Source organism: Arvicanthis niloticus, chromosome 12 (assembly GCF_011762505.2).
Source record: "Arvicanthis niloticus isolate mArvNil1 chromosome 12, mArvNil1.pat.X, whole genome shotgun sequence".
Lineage (NCBI taxonomy): Eukaryota > Metazoa > Chordata > Mammalia > Rodentia > Muridae > Arvicanthis > Arvicanthis niloticus.
The window spans coordinates 57,143,710-57,165,374 of NC_047669.1; the positions used below are offsets into that span (position 1 = coordinate 57,143,710).

General features: G+C 34.4%; 1 protein-coding gene across 17 annotated transcripts in view; it reads right to left on the reverse strand.

The window, feature by feature from the left end:
* The window catches only part of Robo2 (roundabout guidance receptor 2), a 1,463,572-nt gene that overhangs the window by 425,732 nt on the left and 1,016,175 nt on the right, over positions 1-21,665 (reverse strand). For all 17 annotated transcript variants that reach the window (XM_076943086.1, XM_076943085.1, XM_076943080.1 and 14 more), the window contains one exon: positions 14,869-15,195. In XM_076943086.1, coding sequence (XP_076799201.1) covers positions 14,869-15,195 — 327 coding nt within the window. The remainder of the gene's footprint in view (positions 1-14,868; positions 15,196-21,665) is intronic.

The following is a 21,665-nucleotide window of genomic DNA, read 5'->3' on the forward strand; positions in this document are numbered from 1 at the left end:
TGAGAAAACTGACCTAAGTGGAAATCATTCAGGAAAACAACTCAGTCTAAGGTATTTAAATCAAAATCTTCTATAACTTCAACTTCATCTATTCTGCTGTTTTAAACACCAGTTAACTAGTCATGTCTTTCCTATAGAGCTTAAGTATATAAAGGCATGCTAATATTTACTGAGAGAAAATACATGTAATCCAGTAGACCATCTCAGAGTAGAATTCCATCATACACCGCTCAATGGAAATGATAATTTGAAAATCAGGCTGGATAATGTTCTCCTCTGGAAATGGCCTTCACTCATCATGTAGGAGGAGGTATTCAACATTACTGAATATGTATGGTTACATGACAAGCTTGTGCCTTACAAACATTAATCACAGTTAATGAGATAAAAGCTCTAGTCATCTGTGACGCCGGATAAGTGATAGATCAGCCATCTTTTCATTGACTGTGCCAACAGCTATGTGATTATAAAGGCCAACTGCCACCACTGTCCAGGAATGGGTCAAGCTAGGAGATTAGCTACATGACACTGAGCAGAACAGGGGTGATTTCTTTAGCAGGATTCATGGTGTTGCCTAAGGCACTTCACCTGTGTTAAACTCTCTGTGCCTTACTCTGCCACTGCCATGTACCAGCAGCTGAGGCAGAACACTCGTGAACTTGTTTATTCACACTTGCTTAATCCTCCTTCTATACACTGACTCACAGCCTGTGGGGTTAAGAAGATGGATGAGAAGAGCAAGGGCCATGAAGGGGTCAGGGTCATGGTGTCATTAGATCTCATTAAGTACATCACTCAAGACAACAGTCACTCAAAGGTTACACCAAGTGAAGGTCCTGCTATAGGTAAAAGAAGACATGGTGAACAACATAATCCAGTCCCTCTTTTACACTGATGTTACATATGACAACAAACAGTTTTTACATGGCCATCATAATTTGAAATGCCATTTTATGGAAATAAATGGTTTTGAAGAATGAAGAATAAAATACCTTCATGTTCTTCAGAACCTATGTGATTATTATAAAGTGGGCTGTACCAATTTGGTTAATCCATGAGTACTACTGACTCTATCCTGTAAACTTAGTAAGAAATTCTGAATATGTTAATTTGGTCTCTAAAAGTTGCATGTGGACTAGTATTCACAAATATATAATAAAAAAGTGAACATAACTTTTCCTACATTAGTGTAGCAGCATTTACTACTATTATTAATATATCATCATCATTATCATCATCATTCTACCCTGTTTATAAGCTAAGGTTATTACAGAAGACTTTGAACATATATTTTGGAAGAATTTATAAATGAGTTTTAAAATTAGAATCTATTTTCAGAACATGTGTTGAAGCTGGGATTTGTGTTCTTTAAATGTTGTTTGAAGACTTTTTTTTCAGTGAGCTAAAATTATCTGAATTGACTGAATTACAGTTGTTTGTATCTGTAGCATTTTTATCCTTTACTAAAATATTAAACAAAACTAAATCAACTCCACTGAGAACCTGTGACTGTTAAGATTATAATGCTAATGATTACTAAGATCAAAGTAGTAGAAAATTAGTACATAATTATGAAAATAAGTTTAAGAATTTCCTCAAGCTTATTGCACTTGTAAACCAGTATCTTGCATATAATAAGTAAAAAGTGCAAAATAAATTATTTTTTCAAATAACTAATAAAAATATTCATAGAAAAGCTAGCATATATAAAACTAATATCAAATTTTGTTTTCTCTCAGACATGTATTATTTAAACTAGTATAAAAACAATTCTATTTAAAATCATATTTTTGATTAGTTATTTGATAAATAAAAATTATGATTTGTACTAAGTAAAATTCAATATATAAGTCAAATTAATAGGTTGAAAATTAACATTCTTTTATTTTGCTTTAGGAAAACACAAAACAGAATGTAACCTATACTAGGAATTTATATCTATACATGTTATGCTTCACCAGACAAGAAATATTGGCCTAAGACATATATAATTTTTCAAAAAACGATTTACGTTAGACCTGCATGGGTGATTGAAAAAGAAAAATGACTTAATTCCATGGCCACAAGGTGAACATGGGCTGCGCATACACGCACACATGAGCAGTTGAGTCCTCAAAAGACATGTGAGATTAAGGGAAAAGCTCGTTCTATTCATGGCATTATCAATTGTTGTCAACTCTAGTTCACATGGAGAAATACTGAAGAAAGGAATAGCATCCAAATAAATAACAATGTTTTTATAAGAACTGACAGAGCAGCAAATTCAAAAAAAAAACTGGAGTTGAATTTGTTTGATATTTAATGCTGATAACTCAAAAGTTCTTGAAGCAATTTTCAGTATTCTCAAAGTAGATGACATCTGAAATGTAAATAAATGCAATATTTAATAAAAAGAAAAAAAGAAATAATATCCAAATAATTATTCCTATACCATATCAATAGTGAGAGGTGTTCAACAGATAATTCTGGACATAGGAACTGCAGTGCATACTATGTAAATTCTTGATTAATTAAAAAAAAATGTCTTACTCAGTCTCCTCTTCTCTGAAGAAGAAATTCTCTAGTCTAGTCATTTTATCATATACTAAGAAAATGAATGCAGAAAGGTGAAAGGTATGACAAAATAACTAGTTAGTTAATCACGGGACAAGGCCCAAGCTGATGGTTTCAACTCACACAACTATCCTTCTCCTATATTGGTGACTGATGCAATTGGCTACCTCATTTGTAGATGAAGATACTTTCCTGTATCCACTGCAGGCTTTCTTAAGTCACTTCATCTCTCTATTCCTCCATTATCTGAGTCAAACTGACGTAGCTTCTCTCTAAGGTTGCGACAACTCACTGGCAACTGCTTGCATGGTTTTATAGTCACCTGACCCTCAAATGCTGTTTCTTCCCCACACTGCCTGGTTTAATCCCACATTCATTTCTTATAAGAAGCTTCTACTAATTCTCCCGTAATTAACATCAAAACCAAATGGAATGAATGGGAGATTGTCTTATGCACAGGGTAAGGACCCTTAAATAAGAATGAATAATGATCATATTTCCCAGATGACATCTATGGCAGCCCTCAAGTGTGATTAACTAGACCACTCCTTGTCTCTCCTTTGCCACAGAAATAGAACAGTTCATTTGCATGTCATCTGATGTAAGGAGAGACACATAATGGATTACTACCAATGGGTACTTCATTAGTAAAGCTTTTTCTTATGATGTGCCAGGAAAAGAAAAGGCAAAGTAAATTGAGATTCTTGCATCTCTACTAATGACATACACATTTGAAGATTAGACTCTATCAGCTTATCCAAAGAATCAACTGAGTACTCAGGAAGGTTTTCTTAAGTTGACCCATTTATAGGTATCCCCTTTTAACAAGAGGCTACTGATGGAAACTGCCATTTAAAAATGAAAATCCTATATGAATATTAAACACATTTTCTGCCCCTCTTTAGGAATATTCAAAACAGACCCAGGAAGAAAACTAAAATAAATCAGCCTGTCTTTCAAGCTTCTCTTTAATACAGACATGTGCATCCTGGGAAATTATATGTTATAAATGAAGGGATGGTTTACAAAATGTAATTAATTTAATTGCTTATAATCTCCAAGGATTTCAAAATAGATATGTAAGAGGGGCACTCAATTTTCCTGGGAATTTTTTCTCAGTGACTTGTCATGAAAGATGATAAGAAAAAGAAGAGAAAAAGGTGAATTTACTTTGACTTTGTGGAATTTCTTGTAAATACGGGAATAATAAGGATTATTTCATAACTAAAAAGGGCATGAGGTTCTCAGCCTCATGACTTGTTTCATTAACTGAAAGATTCATTTCCTTTAGAGGGAATATACAAGCTGATGCTATATCAGCATATGAATTTGTACTTCAAAGATTACATTCATTAGGTACAATACCCTACTGGCTTTGGTTAATTTTTAAACCCTATGGTCCAAGGAAAGAAGACCAATCAAAATCAACACCCACTAGATTGCTGTGAACTTAAAACTTCCATCAATTTTTTCTTCTATTTCTTCTCGGGTTTCATAAAAAGCCATTCATTTTCTATTTTATAAAGGATCTGTTGATGTGCTTGCAAAAACTAGGGGAACCTACAAATGTCTGTATGTGTCTTTTGGTCAAGGATCAAAATTTCCTTCTCTTTCAGCTTTTTCCTACAACCTTAACTATTTGACAGCAGTCTTCAAGTAGGCTTGCAGTTTTAATGGTGAATTTAAACGATACTCAAAATGAGTATTTACAAGAGTAGCTACTGTTGCACAGAATCAAGCTGAATTATATTTCTTAATTTAAACTACTACTATACTAAGAAGATTTAGAGTAGGAATTTCTATGTTCATGATGTGGTGAAATCTGTTCACTCATGGATCTAACACTGTATGAAGCCTGTCCTCATTTTAACTTCCTTTTTTGTTAATTATATGGTAGTATCAAATCATGAGTCTTCCACGGAACAATGGATATATGGATTTTTATTCCACTGATATATTTATACATTACTGTATCTACCATAATAATATGGATACAGAATCATGTTGTCTCTATAGTTTCCTCCTACTATTCCTTCTGATTCATAATCAGTCCTGCCTGACTCCATATCTTTGACTTTTCACAACCACTAATCTGTTTTCTATCATTATAATTTTGTGATCTTGAGAATATTATGTAAATGGAATTATATAGCATGCGACCTTTTTCAATGCCCTTTAAAATGCCATTTTCAGATGTACCATAATGCCCATGAGACACATCTGCATCATTCTGTATATCAATAATTCAATTCTTTCTATTGCTGAGTAGTATTCCATAGTGTGGATCCAGACTGCTCTGTTTAATCATTCATTTCAGTGAGAGACAGTTCAGTACTGTCTTACCTTGTCCTATCACAAATACATCTAGGTTTATGTGTTTATATGCATGTTAACATTTCTTGGAGATAAATGCTTAGTTGTGAAATAAGACGGTAAGTAGAATTCAGTGCTTGGTGGACTTTGATAAACTGTATTGCATTGTGACTATATCACTTTGGGCTTTTATCAGTAATGCATGAAGAAATTAGTTTCACTGCATCTTCACAAGAATTCTGTGATGAAAGATATGTGCATCTTTTCTGATAGCCTTACTACACTTCTCTACAGAGAGTAAGGTTTCAGTGTGCTTATGTGCCATTAATAACATGTGTTCATTTGTAACATCTTATTCACTTCTGTATATTTTATCATTTGTTGTTTATGTAATGTATACATATGCATATATCTATATATTCTCAGTCTGAAACTAGTCTTCTTATATTTTTAAGGAAGATGGAATATGTTAGAGGATTCTAATTTTAATGAAATTAATCCTAGGCATTGTTTTTTTCTTGTTGCTGTTTATTTTTGTTTAGGCAGACAGTTTGGGGGGGTTGGTATTTTTTCTGTTATACTACTTTTGGCATTAAATATCAAAAACCTTAAATCATTTTTAAAATTTAAAAACTAAAGTGATTTAATAATTTAAAAGTCAAATTGGCCAATGTTAATGAAATTATATGTTGACCTAAAAAGAAGATGTGTATAGCTACATATAACAGCAAGAAAAAAGAAAGAAAGAAAGAAAGAAAGAAAGAAAGAAAGAAAGAAAGAAAGAAAGAAAGAGAGAGAGAGAAAGAAAACCAGGAAAAATTTAATGACTCAGAAGACTCTAAAATGGTGTAAGGCATGCCTGCTAATGTAATACTCTTATTTTAGTTTTTTAAACTTAGTGAACTTCTCCCTGAATGTGAAATCACAGATGACTCATCTTATAAATTGGATTGTTAATCTTCAAGACATCTTAACCTCCAAACATGTCAATAACAACTGAATGTGATGGATTTTCCTGATACTGATATTTGACAACTAGGAACTGTAAAGAGAAAATCAAATTACTTGAATAAACTAATGAGCTTTCAATTGTCAATATGTAACTAAACAAAACATAGAAAAATATTGTGTCTTTTCTTTAATATCTTATACATCACACAATATCAACATAAAAACAGTATCTTCTATCTCACCTCTTCAGGCATCTCCACTGTGTACACACAACTGGGCTATGTTCTCTGGATAAAATACCCAAAATCGACACTAATGATTTTTTTGTCTCTAAGTGCCAAATGATTTTGTTTGCTTGTTTAAATTAATCAATGTGTAAGCTTAACCGAGTGATTAAGAAAACGTTCTTGAGAGCCAGGTCTGTCTAGATGCAAATCTTATCTCTTATGTCTATATGAAAATAAGGAACTGAATTTTATATCTCAGGTATATAAGAGAAAGAATACACTTAAACAAATCTTGTAGCTATTTTTAGGTTTCAATAAACCATGACCATGAAATACAACAAGGAGTTTTGTGCTTAGAAGAAACAAGTGGTTCTTAGTAGTTGGTTCCTGCTCAGAAGCATCAATTGTCCAGCTCTGTATTCTATTTTCTCGTGTCAGCACTACCTTTTACTTTTAAGCAATTCCAACGTATAATAGCAGCTCCTGGTCCATGCTGCTTCTGACAATGTCCTATGTAATTCTGTTAAATGTTGACACTGCCATCAGAATTATGCTTCTCTCTGTGTTTGTTTTTTTTGGTTCTATAATTATGATAAAATATATTTTAAAATATAGACTCTAAACCATTTTATTAATAATTTTATTCATTTACATTTCAAATGGTATCTTCCTCCCCAGACTCATCATCCCACCCCTCTTTCCCCATTCTCCTTTGTTCCTATGAAAGTGCTCCAACACTCACTCCACTCCTGCCTCACCGCTCTAACATCCCCTACTCTGGGACATCAAGCCGCCACAGGACCAAGGGCCTCCCCTCTCACTGATGTCAGATAAGGCCAAACTCTGCTACATATGTATCTGGAGCCATGCATCCCTCCGTGTATACTCTTGGGTTGGTGCTAAACCATTTTGAAGTGTAACATTCAATAATGTTAAGTATAATTTAGATGGTTGTATGATGGACCGATATTATATTATCCTACAAAACAGCATCTCAAGATCCATTCAAAAACTCTTTGCCTCTTTTGACAAAACTACACCTCAGTATCTATATGGATTTTAGGAATTTATAAGGCATTCATAGGAAAACACAACACAGTAAATTTATATCTTCCCTGGGAATAAATTCAGTTTTAAAAGTTTCCTTTCAATCCTTTATTGAAATGTCATCTGCTCTTTTCTATGATGGGCTTAATTTTCCAATTTAATGCAGCTATAATTGTGTCACCTGGAAACCTGTAGTGGAACCCTTTTCTACTGCTTCAGGGCAGCTCTCCCTAAGTTCCATACTATGTGTCTCATGAGAAAGTAAATATTCTTTAATATGTTAGTTAACACCAAGATATAGCCTTATATATTCTCATATACTGTCCTAATAGAACAAATGTTATTGTTTTTCCATCCAAAGTTGATCAAATACAGCCTTTTCTTTTCTTTTTTCTTTTGTATCTATGACATCTCTTAACTCCTGATAATCCAAAGGCAGTCTGTGTCCACTCTTAACTCCCTGAGCACGCTCTGTTTAGGGTCTTGCCTCTCTACCACAGAGGATGGTAATTGGCAGTGGCTGAAAATTCAACTATAATAAAGTCTTTACAAAGCCTTAAATGTTAGAAAACCTCACACATGAAATGTGATGAGTGCCTTTAGATATGCCAAAAAAATAGTTCTGCATCTTGGAATTGACCTGATTTCCACATAGAAATATAGATGACAAAAGATCTCTCTTTATACTTCGATGTTATTTTCAGCTCAATTTCTAGTCCATACTTGAGACTATACACAAGGTTCCCGTGGAATCCTCCATTCAGACTTTTCTTGATGCTTATAACACTGACCGACATTTTCACACATTTGACTTTCAAGGTCAATTACATAACAGGCCTGCATGAATAAGCGGCCAAGGAATATTTTCTGTAGTAGATGAAACAAGCCCTCAGACCTTAGTACAACTGACTTAATTATATAATACCAATCAGTCCATGAAACTCTGCACGTATACAGCATACCCAGCAAAAAAAAACAAAACAAACAAACAAACAAAACCAAACCAAACCAAAAAAAAAAAAAAAAACCCAAAAAACAAAAATAAAAAAATCTGGGAAATCTCTAATTGAATTAAATTAACCTTTCTTTTTGGCTCCTGTATTTCAGCTTCTAACTAACTATTTATGTTAGCTGAAAATGTTTTTTGTGCTTCAGATCTTACTCTGAGTAAGCCTTGGGGTTACACTGGGGTGCCAAGGACCCACTGTAGTAACTGGCTGGCTATCAAAGAATTTTTTACTGGCTTAATCCTGTGTACAAATATCCTTCTCTGGTGGATACCACACAATAGTGGTGGCTCTACAAAACAAAACAAACAAGCAACAAAAACCAACAACAAATAAAAATGGCAAGGCAATCATAGAAAAGAATGCAGTAGTTAGTAGTCACCAGGGTTCAAAACATGACAGCAAAACAAGCCATTCCTCTTCCTGTTCCTGGTTTGAATTTGCTCCAAAATCCAGAACTAACATCTGAATGTTTGTGCTCTTTCAGAATTAATGTGTTAAAAAAAATTGCAGTTGGTATATGATGTTTTAATGTTTAGCATAGGTTTTTTTCTTTCTTGAATTTATAAAATTTAAAAACAATGCAATACAAAACAAACAAACCAACAACTTCCTGAGATTGGAATCATGTTAGCAGATAGGAAAAACCTTCAAATGTCAGCTTCTAGGAAGCAGAAAGTAGTTTTATCCCAAAATGCTCATACTGGCTATTTGACCATAGACTTTTCTAGAACTATGGGAAATCAAATTCTCTTGGGTATAGGACACCTCTTTCGTCTATCTTGTCACGATAGCCTAAAACAACAAAATCATGCAGTCAGCTGTTGATGTCTAGAATAGAAGTCAGTGGAGAAACAAGGAAATCCCAGGAGCTACCTCAAGCTGAGACTTCGTTTTCTCTCACACAATATGACGGTAGAAAACATTAACAAAAATGTACATGTAACTTCCAACTGACAAATGTGTAGTCATCTCCTAGTTAGGAACCAAACAGCTAGGAATCTCTTTGCTTTTGGACTTTCCCCAGAATAACCAACTCCCCTTTCAGTAAAAAGAATATGTCAATTGCATAATTAACCTCACTCCTTTGCAAATAAAGTACAAGATGTTATGGACTTCTATATAGAAAAAAAATTAGACTTACAAAAATCTTCTCCTGCTTATTATAAAGACTGACTCATATATAAAAAGAGTGCAACCTACTTTAAGGGAGTTTAGTTCCCTTGTGGTCTCCTTTGATCAAAATAGAAAGACCTATGTCAGTTATTAGAAAAAAAATCTATGTAAAAATTCAGAAGTGGGGATATGCTATTGTCTGGAATCACATGTCTTAAAAGTTATAGGTTATGACACAAAATTACCTTTAATAAATATTTCTGCTTAAAAATGCATATAACAGAAACTTTATTGAGACAGATAGTTGGTAAATATTTCCTAGGAACTAAGGGAGGATGGTTTGAGAAAAATGTAAATTGCATGTTATCTGGCATAAATTTCTTTTTAAGTGTCAAAATATGTTGGTGGTGATACCATACAACTAACTTTGTTTTCAAATTATAGAGTAATATACACTGAAGTTGAGAAAGACAAGCTATATGAGTACAATCTCATTAAATAATTCTTGCCATCTATGGTGGCACTTACGTGGGTGAGGTAGGATAGTTGGGAGTTTGAATACACCCTAGAATACATGGCAAAAGCATGATCTCAAAAATAAAACAAACAAACAAAAGAGTTCAAGGATCTCTGCATAGCTTAAATTTAAATTCCTTTACGTTTAAATTTCCATCCTTATGTGTTTAGGAAAAATAAAACCATTTTGCCTGAATCAATTCCCTCCCCCATCAAAATAACATCAAGCACATAAAAAGCTACATAATTGTGAACTTGAAGGAATGAAGTTCACCATTCCCCTTATGCTCACCTTTGAAGCCACCTGCACCCTCTACAGCAACAACCATCTACTCATAAACCAACTCTTTGTTGTACCGATAAAAATATCAATGTAGTCCTAGATTTAAAACAAGCAGGACTATTATCCTTGTAAAGTGTTCTGCAGCTTCACAATCTGAGCAATCTGTGACCTATAAATAATGCAGAGCCCTTTTCTCTCTCTCTCTCTCTCTCTCTCTCTCTCTCTCTCTCTCTCTCTCTCTCTCTCTCTCTCTCTCTCGCTCTCTCTCTGAACTGTTCTCCTGTATCCTAAGTCTTGATACATGGACAACACAGAATAAAAAATAAAAATAAAAAAAAAATCGAGGGTTACTGGGAGGAGTCAAACAGGAAGTAGGGAGGAAAAAGCAAACCATCTTGTCTAGGACTTCACACTCATCATCCAATCGAATTACGAATCATGCACATTCTCTTTTTTAGGGTCAACCCAAAAGCCACATTTTGAATTATTTAGCTACTTTAATTGCCAAAACAAAAGTAATCTGAAAAATTCTCTATTTTCCTACAAAGTAAGTCATGGTGGTATGAGTGTGGAGTGGTTTCTGTGTGACCTCTGAACTTCGAACCACAACCTCCTGGCAGTAAAACGTTCAGCACCTCATTTAATCTCTCTCTTCAGCACTAGAGGAGCACTGAGAAAGGAAACGGAAAAAAAAAATAATCTGGGGACTTCATCAATTTTTCATGAATTTTCATTTAGCCCCGCACCCCTTCTTCCCTTGGTCGATAGATCAAGCTGCTGTCATATATTTACCACCTGGGGCTACAGCTGCCATCTCTTGAGGCCACCAGGCTGGCTGCATGTCAGGCAGCCCCCTTCCTCCCTGCGAAGGCTCTGGTACTCTTCTACTCTATACACCACAGCTCTTGGTGGGAACTGAAATTCTATCTGCACCTCTGTGCCTGGCGCTCCTGAGGGACCCATTGGAAAACCACCTATTAACTTCATGAGTGCCAGGCCTCTTGCTGGTAGCCTTGTGATTGTGTTTTTGTTCCATTAAAAATCACTTTCTGACGAAACGTCCTCCTCAGAATCAAGTGAGTGGAAAGGACTTTCAGAATTGCTCTGAATCTCCTTTCATACATGCTTAAAATAAAACAAACAAATAAAAACACACAACACCAATAACAAAATAGTAATTGGGTAACTCAATACTAGCTGGAAATACTTGGCAATGAATGATTTTTGTGTTGTTGTTTGTTTGCTTGCTTGTTTGCCTCTTTCTTTTATTCTTTTTCTGAACTGTCCCATTATATTGCTGAATATAGACAGACAGATAGAAGATAGATAGATAGACAGACAGACAGACAGAAGACAGATAGACAGACAGATGAAAGACAGGCAGCTAGAAGATAGATTAGATAGATAGATAGATAGATAGATAATAGATAGATAGATAGATAGATAGATGATAGATTGAATAAATGTGAGTGTAAGAGAATATGGTATAGGAACAGACAGCAGACTTTCATACAAATAATAAAAATAGATTGCTATCAACAGAATTCTGACTTTCATGCCATGACAGATACAATATTTTGTCATCTAAATAAAAATCAAGGTGAAGTGAAGGGAAACAAACATCTATATACTGTTTTATCAAAATCATTTTACAATAAATATATGCAGTCATTATGTCTTATCACAATAAAACTTGACAGAAAGTCCTTCCATGTTATGGGCAAAGTCCAGAGCCACTTTCAAACTCCCTTGGTAGACCAGAAAGCTACATGACCCCACACTCAGTAGAGTAGATCCTGAGATGGTTTTCTCCAGGTTTCCAATAGTTGATACAGAGCTTCTTTTTTTTCTCCCCTTTTGTGTCCCATGTGCTCCTTCCAGAAAACAGGTTTTTGCTACTCTAACCCACTCCTTGTCACATGCCAGGTGTTCTCTGCATTACCAGAAGTGATGGCTACATTTATTTACCTCTTACTTTATTTGAAAATGTTTTCCTTGTCATGGTAACATTCTCTGTCACTCTAAAACCTATTCTTCACGATGTACCAATATTTTTTTCTATGATCAACTAATGTTTGATCCAAGCAAATGGACTCTATATTTTAAAATGGTTTACCATTGACAGCCCACTTGGGCATTCTCTTATACTTTTACTTAATTCCATGGCTTCAAACTTAGTTTCAGAATGTCTTGTTTGCTCAATTCAGAAGCTATTTTATAATGGAATGTGAAGTATTTTAACCGTGATACCACATTGACATATCAAAGCATACAGCTGAAATGTAGCAAGAAATACATGTACACTTCAATACTTTTAACACTTCAATTCTCTATATCAGGATGATGTTCAAATTTATTTTCCACCCAAGACATCACATAATACTAAAAAATCAGAGGTCAAATGATGCTTCCCCTTTTAGGACACATTAATTATACTATATATACCTGGAAATATTTAAGTTCTCTTTTCTTTCTGTACCCATACGATCTATTGTTTGTCCCTCTGATGAGCTATAATTTTTCTCTATTTAACCTATTATAAAATATTTAAATTTTGGTCACCTGAACACTATTCTGAACTCTGAGAATAGATTAAAATTTTTTTCTTTATTCCTGTCCTTCAGTACATTAATAGAGAATAGAGCAGGGGGCTGGTCTTTTCAGCTTTTCAGTTTTATGTACTGAAACACACAAAAAAATATAGAAGGTCTGTAAGCTTAAGAAAAAGAAGAAGAAGAAATAAATGAATATCATCTGATTTTAGGTAGCTTCAAATGCTGTGAACTGCTGACATGGCATTGGAAGAAGGAATTTTATGCACTAGCTAAATCCAATTCGTAAGCTTTCTGGTACTTTCTTTTGAGACTGTAAGTAATTTAAGCATTTATTGAAGTCCATTTGTGTCTAAATTCAAAAAGTGCTACTATCATATTACATTGGAAAGAATCATGCTTTAGTTTTTTTCTCTTATAAGAGTTTGATTCATTGTTTATAAATTAAGTAAGGGGACAGTAATCTTTTCAGACAAAATGAAAGTAAAAGATGAATGTGTTTGAGGACTTACTTTAACAAAACTAAGACTTACACATAAATGTTTATTACTTTTCTACAAAGGAATTACCAGCCAATTTTGAAAAAAATTCAATGTTCTGAAGAGAAATTAGTCATGTAAAGGGGTTCTTGGCTGCTGAGTTTTAAAAAATGTTATGGAAAAAAGTAAAATTTGTTCATTTCATTTATCTAAAATAATTCTGTTTATTAGCAGTGTTCTAGGAGCACAGAAAATCCCCAAAGGGCAAAAGTTACAAGAATAAAGATCCGTTACTGAAATCCCCCTCAACTCATTTTCAACACCCTGATCATCTAGCAGCTATGCACTCTGATGGCTTACAAAAATGGGAAGAAAATAGCCATGATATTTACAAAAAAAGAGATATGGATTAATAGAATTTGGCAGTGAAATATTTCAATGTACTCAAAAGTTTCAGAAAGTTAGCCTTTTTAAGTGGAAAACCTAGCCAGAAACCATATATTCTTAAAGTTGTATTTTTGTATCGTATTTCCTACTAAATTATATTTAAGTCCTTTGTAAAGTATTGTTTAAAAAAACAGAAACTATTTGGTATTTTGGGGGAAATAGTATTATTCGTAAAAATTTCAAATGTTTGTATTTTATGGCTTTTCAAACATAAAATGTGTATTTTAAGAACTTCCATTCATTTTTTAAATTGAAGTTACATATTTAAACATCAGTTAGTTCATCGTTTCTGGAATCGAACTTTAAATCAGAAGACAAGATGCATGAGAACAAGAGCAAAAACAGTTTGATTTCAAAGACCCTTCCAGGTGCAAAAAAAAACATACTGTTGCAAACTTCAACTCTATGTACATAAGCAGTATAATCTACTGTGAAACCATATAGAACGTATTTCTTTTAATTAACAGACGCTCCGAATATTCCGAGCACCCTCCCAGTTATCACAAGGGGACAACCATGTCACCTAGTGAGCAGTTGTTGTCATCTAACTCACAATTCACTGAAGATAAAACCTTTCCTTAAAACAAATAAGTTACTAGCTCTCCAAATCCTCAGACCAAAGCAATCGATCACAGAACACCCATGAAGTCAATGGAGTGTATATTTAAATAGAAGCCAGGCACTAAACTCTTTAATTGTTGGCAAGGAAGGCAAATAAATACATCAAAAAGTTCAAAAGAGAGAGAAAATTCTTATTTATTTTGAAGGTTAAGATCGAATAGAAATTAGAAACTCTGACAACAGCGTGGTGGTCTACTCTATGATGAGGTCAAAGACAAAAGAATAAAGTTATCATTGTAGTTTATGCTGTATTATCCCTTACATACCTATTTCTAGATTTGGTCTATAAGAAAATGGAGACATCATAATGTAAAGGATAAGATAAACGTGTTACTTCAAAAGTTACACATGTATGTATATATACATATATGTGTATATATAAGTAACAGTAATGTGCAATATTGAATTTATTTTTGCATTGTATGACGTTATTTTAAGTGAATTTTTGATTTTAACACAAGTAACATTGATACTCAATTACGCATCTGATCAATAGTTGGACTTTACAATTACGATAGCATTATGTATTGTCTGTTGCTTCAATAGAACTACATTGACTTTATTTAAATTTAAGTCAACAAATTTGTCGCAGGCCCTAAACTGTCAGTATTCTAACAATAGTTCCTCATAGATGCAGAGGTTACGTATTATTTCTGATGTTTTCCCCTATAGTTTGTAAGCACCGGTGAGAAACAACCAAACTTGCTGCAACGAAGCAGAATGTATGCGCACATGAGGCCCAAGGGGTTTACTTACATGCCACTTCCAGAGATGCGTTTCGGCTCACTGCTTCACCAAGATAGTTCCTTGCAACACAAACGTAACTCCCTTCATCCGGTTTACTTCTGCGCCCGTGAACAATTCTCAAAAAGAATAAGGATCCGCTGGGCAGAAGCATCCTGTGTGACCTGGGATCATCCTTGTCTGTCTCCACCCTCTCACCATCCTTGTACCATTCAATGGTAGGAGTGGGCCGGCCCTCTGCTTTACAGTTCAGAGTGGTGGGTTCTCCCTTGGAGACGATGACGTCAGAAGGGTGTTCTACAATCCTGGGGGGAAAGTCTTCTTGACGAAGACGAGATCCTAAGAAACATAATTGAAAGAAGATCAGCTTAACATTCTCCTTATCTGTAATACATGTGTCATTTAGATACATACTCATAGAACTAAACCTTTTCAAATATTTAATGGAATAACAAGATAGAATATTTTATTCATATTTTATTTTCTTGGTTTTCTATACGTCTCTAACTCATGCCAACACTTTTAGATATACAGAGGCAATACAACAATAAATTAATGTTAATCTTTGTGGTGAAACATAACATTCCATAAAATGGCAGGAAAAAAGTAAAGAGAACTAGGCATCCACCCCACCCCGCCCCATGGGGGAATTACCATGTTGAAATGAGGACCAAGGTAAATGGTACTGACTAGCTTCTTCTTCTGTCCATACTTACTATTTACAAGGAAAGAAAACTATGTTCACAAAGCCCAACAGCATTAAGAAAGCGCAGAAAAACCAGACAGTGTATAAACCATGTTGTTCACTCAGAGAGAAATATGATATGGCTAGGGAAGTTTCAAGTTAGTCTGAGATACGTGAATTTAATTCTATATGCACAATGAATTTAACATGACCATCTGTGAAATAAGTAAGTAAACAAGTATGTAAATGAATAAATAATTTTGGTTTCCAGTATAACCAATGGAAAGCAATAGGCAAAATGTTGCCTGAAATTCAAAATACGAACTAACAAGCTTACTAAATAAATATAAAAATATATGAATAATATGTAAAAATCTATCCTTGATAAATAATATTGCAGTGGAAAAATAGAAGAAATATATTTTCATTGCTAATATAAAAACAGATAAAATTTGGTATTTTACTGTAGGGTAAAATTGAAATGCCCTGCTTTTAACTGAATGTTATCTGTCCTCCAAATTTGGATGTGTTCAAAATGGCAAAATTAAGATATTGGTGACCCTGTAATACATATTACCTACCAAAGTGTAATTAGGTGACTATGGGTATCATCCTCTGGTGAGGTTGTTGCTGTTTTTATAGACTGAGTCAGTATTTTGCAAAAGTAAATTATTCTGAGATGGAGAGTGTGGTATGTGAATGTCTAGCTACCTGCCTTGCCCTTCGTCTGCACTCATCAATCAGAATAGGATGTCTGCCACTTCCGACTCTGTGATGCAGGCAGGATGCCCTCACTCATAGCCATGAGCTGGTTCTATGAAACAGAGCCTAAAGTATCCTCTTAATTGATAAAGTACCCAGGTATTTTGTAGAAACACTAAATATGCTAATACAAACACCAATGATATTCTTATGATGCAATAAAAACCATTAAATTTAGGCATTTTAAAATCAAAACTATGCACTGTGTTCTATTTTGGATACTTTTAACTCTGTTTAGTTTTAAGATTTATTTGATTATTTACAGATCTTTCTGAACACACCCTGGATCTAGTGTTGTTGGCAGTTGTGAGCTATACAACATGAGGGCTAAAACACAACCCTATGTCCTCAGAACAGCAAATGATCTTTTTTTATTGGATATTTTATTTATTTACATTTCAAGTGTTATCCGCTTTCCCAGTCCCTCCCCTGACTGCAGAATTCCACTATCCTATTCCCTCTCCCCCTGCTTCTATGAGGGTTCTTTCCCACCCACCCTCTCTCGACTCCCCGCACTAGCAATCCCCTACACTGGTGCATCAAGCCTTCACAGTACCAAGGGCCTCTCCTCCCATTGATACCCGACAAGGCCACCCTCTTATCTTAACTACTGTCTGTATGTTTTTGACTTACAAATGATCACTGTTTCAGATACCACACTACTTTACTGCAGGGGATGCCTTCCAGATGAAGCAAAAGGAGAGTCTAAAAGCAACAGCCCTGCAGGGTAATGATGATGATCTATAATGGGCATCTTACAGTTTTTATTATACCGTTCCATGCAGTGGCCTAGATATGCATATTTCTGACCAGTAAAGGTAGGCAATATGCTTCAGAATAATCCTGATCAACTTTCAAATCATTAAAATGCATATTTTTATTAATAAGCAGAACTTCATTTGGTCATGAGCTTACCTTCCATTTTGGAAGAGAATACATTTGTTTAAAGGTGGCAAAATACCTGTTTTGTTTCTTCAGGTTCAGCAAAAGAACATGGAGATTGTAAGCATGAGGTGACTCCAGTAAAATTTGTGGGACAGAATTTTAAGGTTCATTTAACAGATGTGATATGTTTGGACAGGAGTTCACAATCTGAATGAGAGCAATGCAGGGTAAATATGTTGACTCCTAGCAGAAATCTTGTTTTTCAAAGGCCTACAACAGCTCAGCACACTCTGATAAACGTCTTGTTTTTCTCACGTATCTTGTTTTGTTGTTTAGTGCCCCCGACTGCAAGGCAAATTGTATCCACGGTTGCAAGGTACGAAGCAAAGTGCCTTCAGCTGTGTTCCCCTGCTTGTCCACGGCTGCAAGGCACGTGGAAAAATGGATAAATACTCAAGATTTCCTTTCAATAAACAAGACTGGATCAGATCCTCTGTCTTGTCTCTATTCTTCACGTCTCTTGCCCCTCCATCCCCACTCTCTCTCTTGCTAGACCCTGTTGACTGACCCACAGACCAGATCAGCAGTATGGGCCAAGACAATATATCATACATACTGTGCCCTTAAAGCAAGTAATGTGTTACAAAATCCTTTCCTCATTTATAATTTTAGACTTTAAATGTAATTGCCAGGCCTGCAACAGTTAAGTAGAACAGAAAATCAAATTGGAAAGGTCTCATCATTCAGACAAAGATAGATGAAAGGGAAGATATATAGAAATAATTAATAACGTTGGAATCTGGATTTTACGGTATAAATGAAAGTGTTTAGATTCAATATGAGCATCCTCAAATTATGACAGTACAAAGTTATAGCTCTAGGGGAGAGCCATTAAATTAGTCTCAAGTCGCTCCAAGAATTATTTGTAAAAAAAAAAAAAAATATATATATATATATATATATATTTTTATATATATATAAATATATATATATATATATATATATATATATATATATATATATATGGGTGTTTTGGGGAACTGAATACAGTGTGGTGTTAGTGACGATAGACAATATATGCTTCACTACGTTTTAGAGAGGTCTGGGCTTTTAAATTATGAAAGACTATAAATCCACGTTGTTTAAGCAAGTGACTCAATTATGTGACAGAACATACAAAAGCTGAGATGCCCACAGAACTCAGCTGTGATGACACTACCCAGAGTTCAGGAGGAAGAGTGCTTATCACCCAGAGTGCTACAGAACACTGGAACTTAAGAGAGTTTTAATACATTTTGTTGCCCAAAATGAGTATAAAAAGCATAACGTAAAGATGAAGAGATCACGGAAACCGGAATGTGCCCACAGACCTCCAATGTCTACATGTGCATTGTAAACAAGATTCTTTCCCAAGACATACATGCATAAAATAATAATGGATTTAATTTTGGCTGGCACTAAATTGAGAACATCTTTTAAGTTCTGTTTGTAAAGGAAGATTTGGTGGGATCAGGAGGAGATAAAAAAGAAGAAACAAGGAGAAAGGGGTAGAAAAAAGGAGGAAACACATGAGGAAGAGAGGAAGGAAAGGGCCATGGGCATATGATGCTAAAATATGTGAACCATCTGCTCTTACTTAATATTGACTGAATCTATCTAAATATATATGTTTATTTTTCATTACTATAATTACTTAACAGTTCTTTTATTGGCTGAAAAACTATTTTCTCCGGATTTCAAAAAAGTTTTCCTTAATTTTAAATTAGTGCTAATAATAAACTCATAATGTAAAATATTCAAACCAGATTATTGAACAGGCATGGGCGCAAACAAACCATAGCTATAGAATTCAGAGTGTCCTGGTAGCTGACATCAAATCTATTATCCTTACATTTCTCTTTTATTGAGACGTTGATTTTTAATTAAACTCACTCTAGCTCTTATCAAAGAAAAAATGGGGAAACATTTAAAGGCTCCTAAAGATAATATTCAGATGTTGAACCTAGCTGTGGAGCAGTCATATGACTTCTCCATAACTGAAGCCATTATAGGAACAGAAAGGAAACTAAAAGGCTTTCCTGTATAATGTTCCAGACATCCTTAAAACGTAAACAGAAGAACAAAGAAAGCTTGTAAACTGGATGTACAATTTTTTTAATCTCTTCTAAACTCGATTTTAATCAAAAGAACTACCTGAATGTCACTACTCATAATTTATTTATTAATTACCTGCCTTGGTTTTCGAAGTTGATTCACTCAGATTGTCTTTGAATATGAAATATCTCTCACAATTGTGTATGCCTTCCACATACCAGGTCCAAACCTGCCCACAGACAAATTTTGAGATGTTTCTTTTATTTAAGTGTGTGTGTGTGTGTGTGTGTGTGTGTGTGCGCGCGCGCGTGTGCACAGATAAGTGTGGAAGCACATGTGTATTTCTTACATGTGTTTGCATGTACTTAGAGGGCAGAAGTTATATAGGCTCTATTCTTTAGTGTCTTTCCTCCTTGTCTTTGAGACAACATCTCTGAAAGAACTTGGATTTCTTGTCTTAGCTGGCTAGTTGGCAGGAAAGCTCCCATGATATTTCTGAAAAGCAAATATCCCTGGTTTCTACAATGAGTGGGTGGCAGTGAACAGGTGTAAGAAGCTGCAATATTACAGTTCTTTCCCAGACAAGAACACATTTAGATTCAGCTATATCCAAGCATCCCACAGGAATATCAACAGATGTCCTGTTAACCACTCTCCTGAGGATGCCTACTTGCATAAAGAATAATTTTCATTACTCAGAAATTTTCTAATGTTTTTGGGGAAAATCCTTCTCTAAATTTGAGTGCTTAGTTACTTTTTAAATGTTGTGCCAGTGAAGTAACTCATAACTTATGAATGCTACTACAGTATGCTTTATTGAGTCAATAACCACTCATGTGCTTTGAGCACTATGCAACTTTTTTTTTTTCTCAGAAGTGAGGCCAAATGATACAACAAGGACAGTCAAGCATCCAGAAGTATGTTTCTGGACAAAAGTATCTAAGAAAAATGTTCCTGCCTTGTTCTTCAGTAGGAACACTGTCGTTTCTGGAGCTTAGATTGAGTTTTCATTCACAAAACAACCATCTCTGTGAACTATTGGAACTTACATGGGTCAATCAATGGCCTCCAAAATGTCCTGTCATTTTCTGATAGAAGAACGTCATTAAATTACATGCAGGGTGGGAAGCTCTTTTGCTACAGCAAAATTTCCAGAGCATCTATTTTTTTTCCATCTTAAAATGTATTCAAATGTTCATCTTAGTTCATCTTACTATCATTTTCATTCATAGTAGTTTGCCATAAACTATTGTACTAGCAAAATTAATACAGGAAAATGACAATAGTCATGGAGATGCTTAAGTGAATAGGTGAATACTGTAAAGTTATCTTCATCCCAGTTTGATGACTACAATAACATGTCATGGATTAGTGAAGGCTGCCAGAAATGATGGATAAGGGATATTACTTAACTATTATTAATGTTCCTGCTTATCTTATTTTTATGGTGTAGATCAAATATGAATATCCCATTTAAGTTTACATAGACTAAAATAAACAGATAAGTTACAGATAGATAGTCTGATGATTGAGAGATGGTTGATAGAGGCATAGATAGATGGATTGCAGACAGACTAAAGCCTAGACTGTCATTAGGATAGTATGTAGTCAGCATGCTTTATTTTCTTCCTGTGTAACTCATTAGAAATATTTTTTTCCAAATTCATCTTATAAAACACTGGTCAGTTGTCAAGAATGTCTCTTTCCTGAAGAGAATTCTTACATTACTGTTATATTGCTTGATATATTTAGCTTCATTCACTGAGAGCTTTATATCCTTCCATCAAAATAAATCTAATTCAACATTTTCCTTAGTGAAAGGGATGAGACTCAGTGCCACAATGATCAGTAAATTAAAATAATGAGTTAAATAATTTTAGCCAAAGGAAAATTGGCAATATATAGCTACACATATGTTAAATGTTATTATTTCATTCATGATTTTAAAAGTATTATGAGTAAATTCTTCAGAAATTTCCTCTACTTTTGATAAAATTAGGATTTTACTTTTCGTTAATTATTTTATTCATTTACCTCCTCAAATTTTCTTCATTGGTCACAGGGAATGGAAGGAAACTAAGATTTATAAAAATATTTCTTTAAAATTCTCAATTTTACTTCAGTTCTCACTGTTGAAAGAAATTGCTACAAATATTAAAACTCAAACATAATCTCCAGTTTTGTCTCCACCATCCTGCTTTATTTAGTACCATCACTAGGTAAATTTTGGTCACTTATGTGAATATTATATTTCTGGCTGTTCGTAATCAAGACATTGACATTGCCAAATCAGATGCCCCTGGTGACAGCTAAAGCAGAGCTCTTTTGTGTAATTTACAATCAGTAACAGTAGATGCTTGAATGCAGAAGCAGACACATGAAA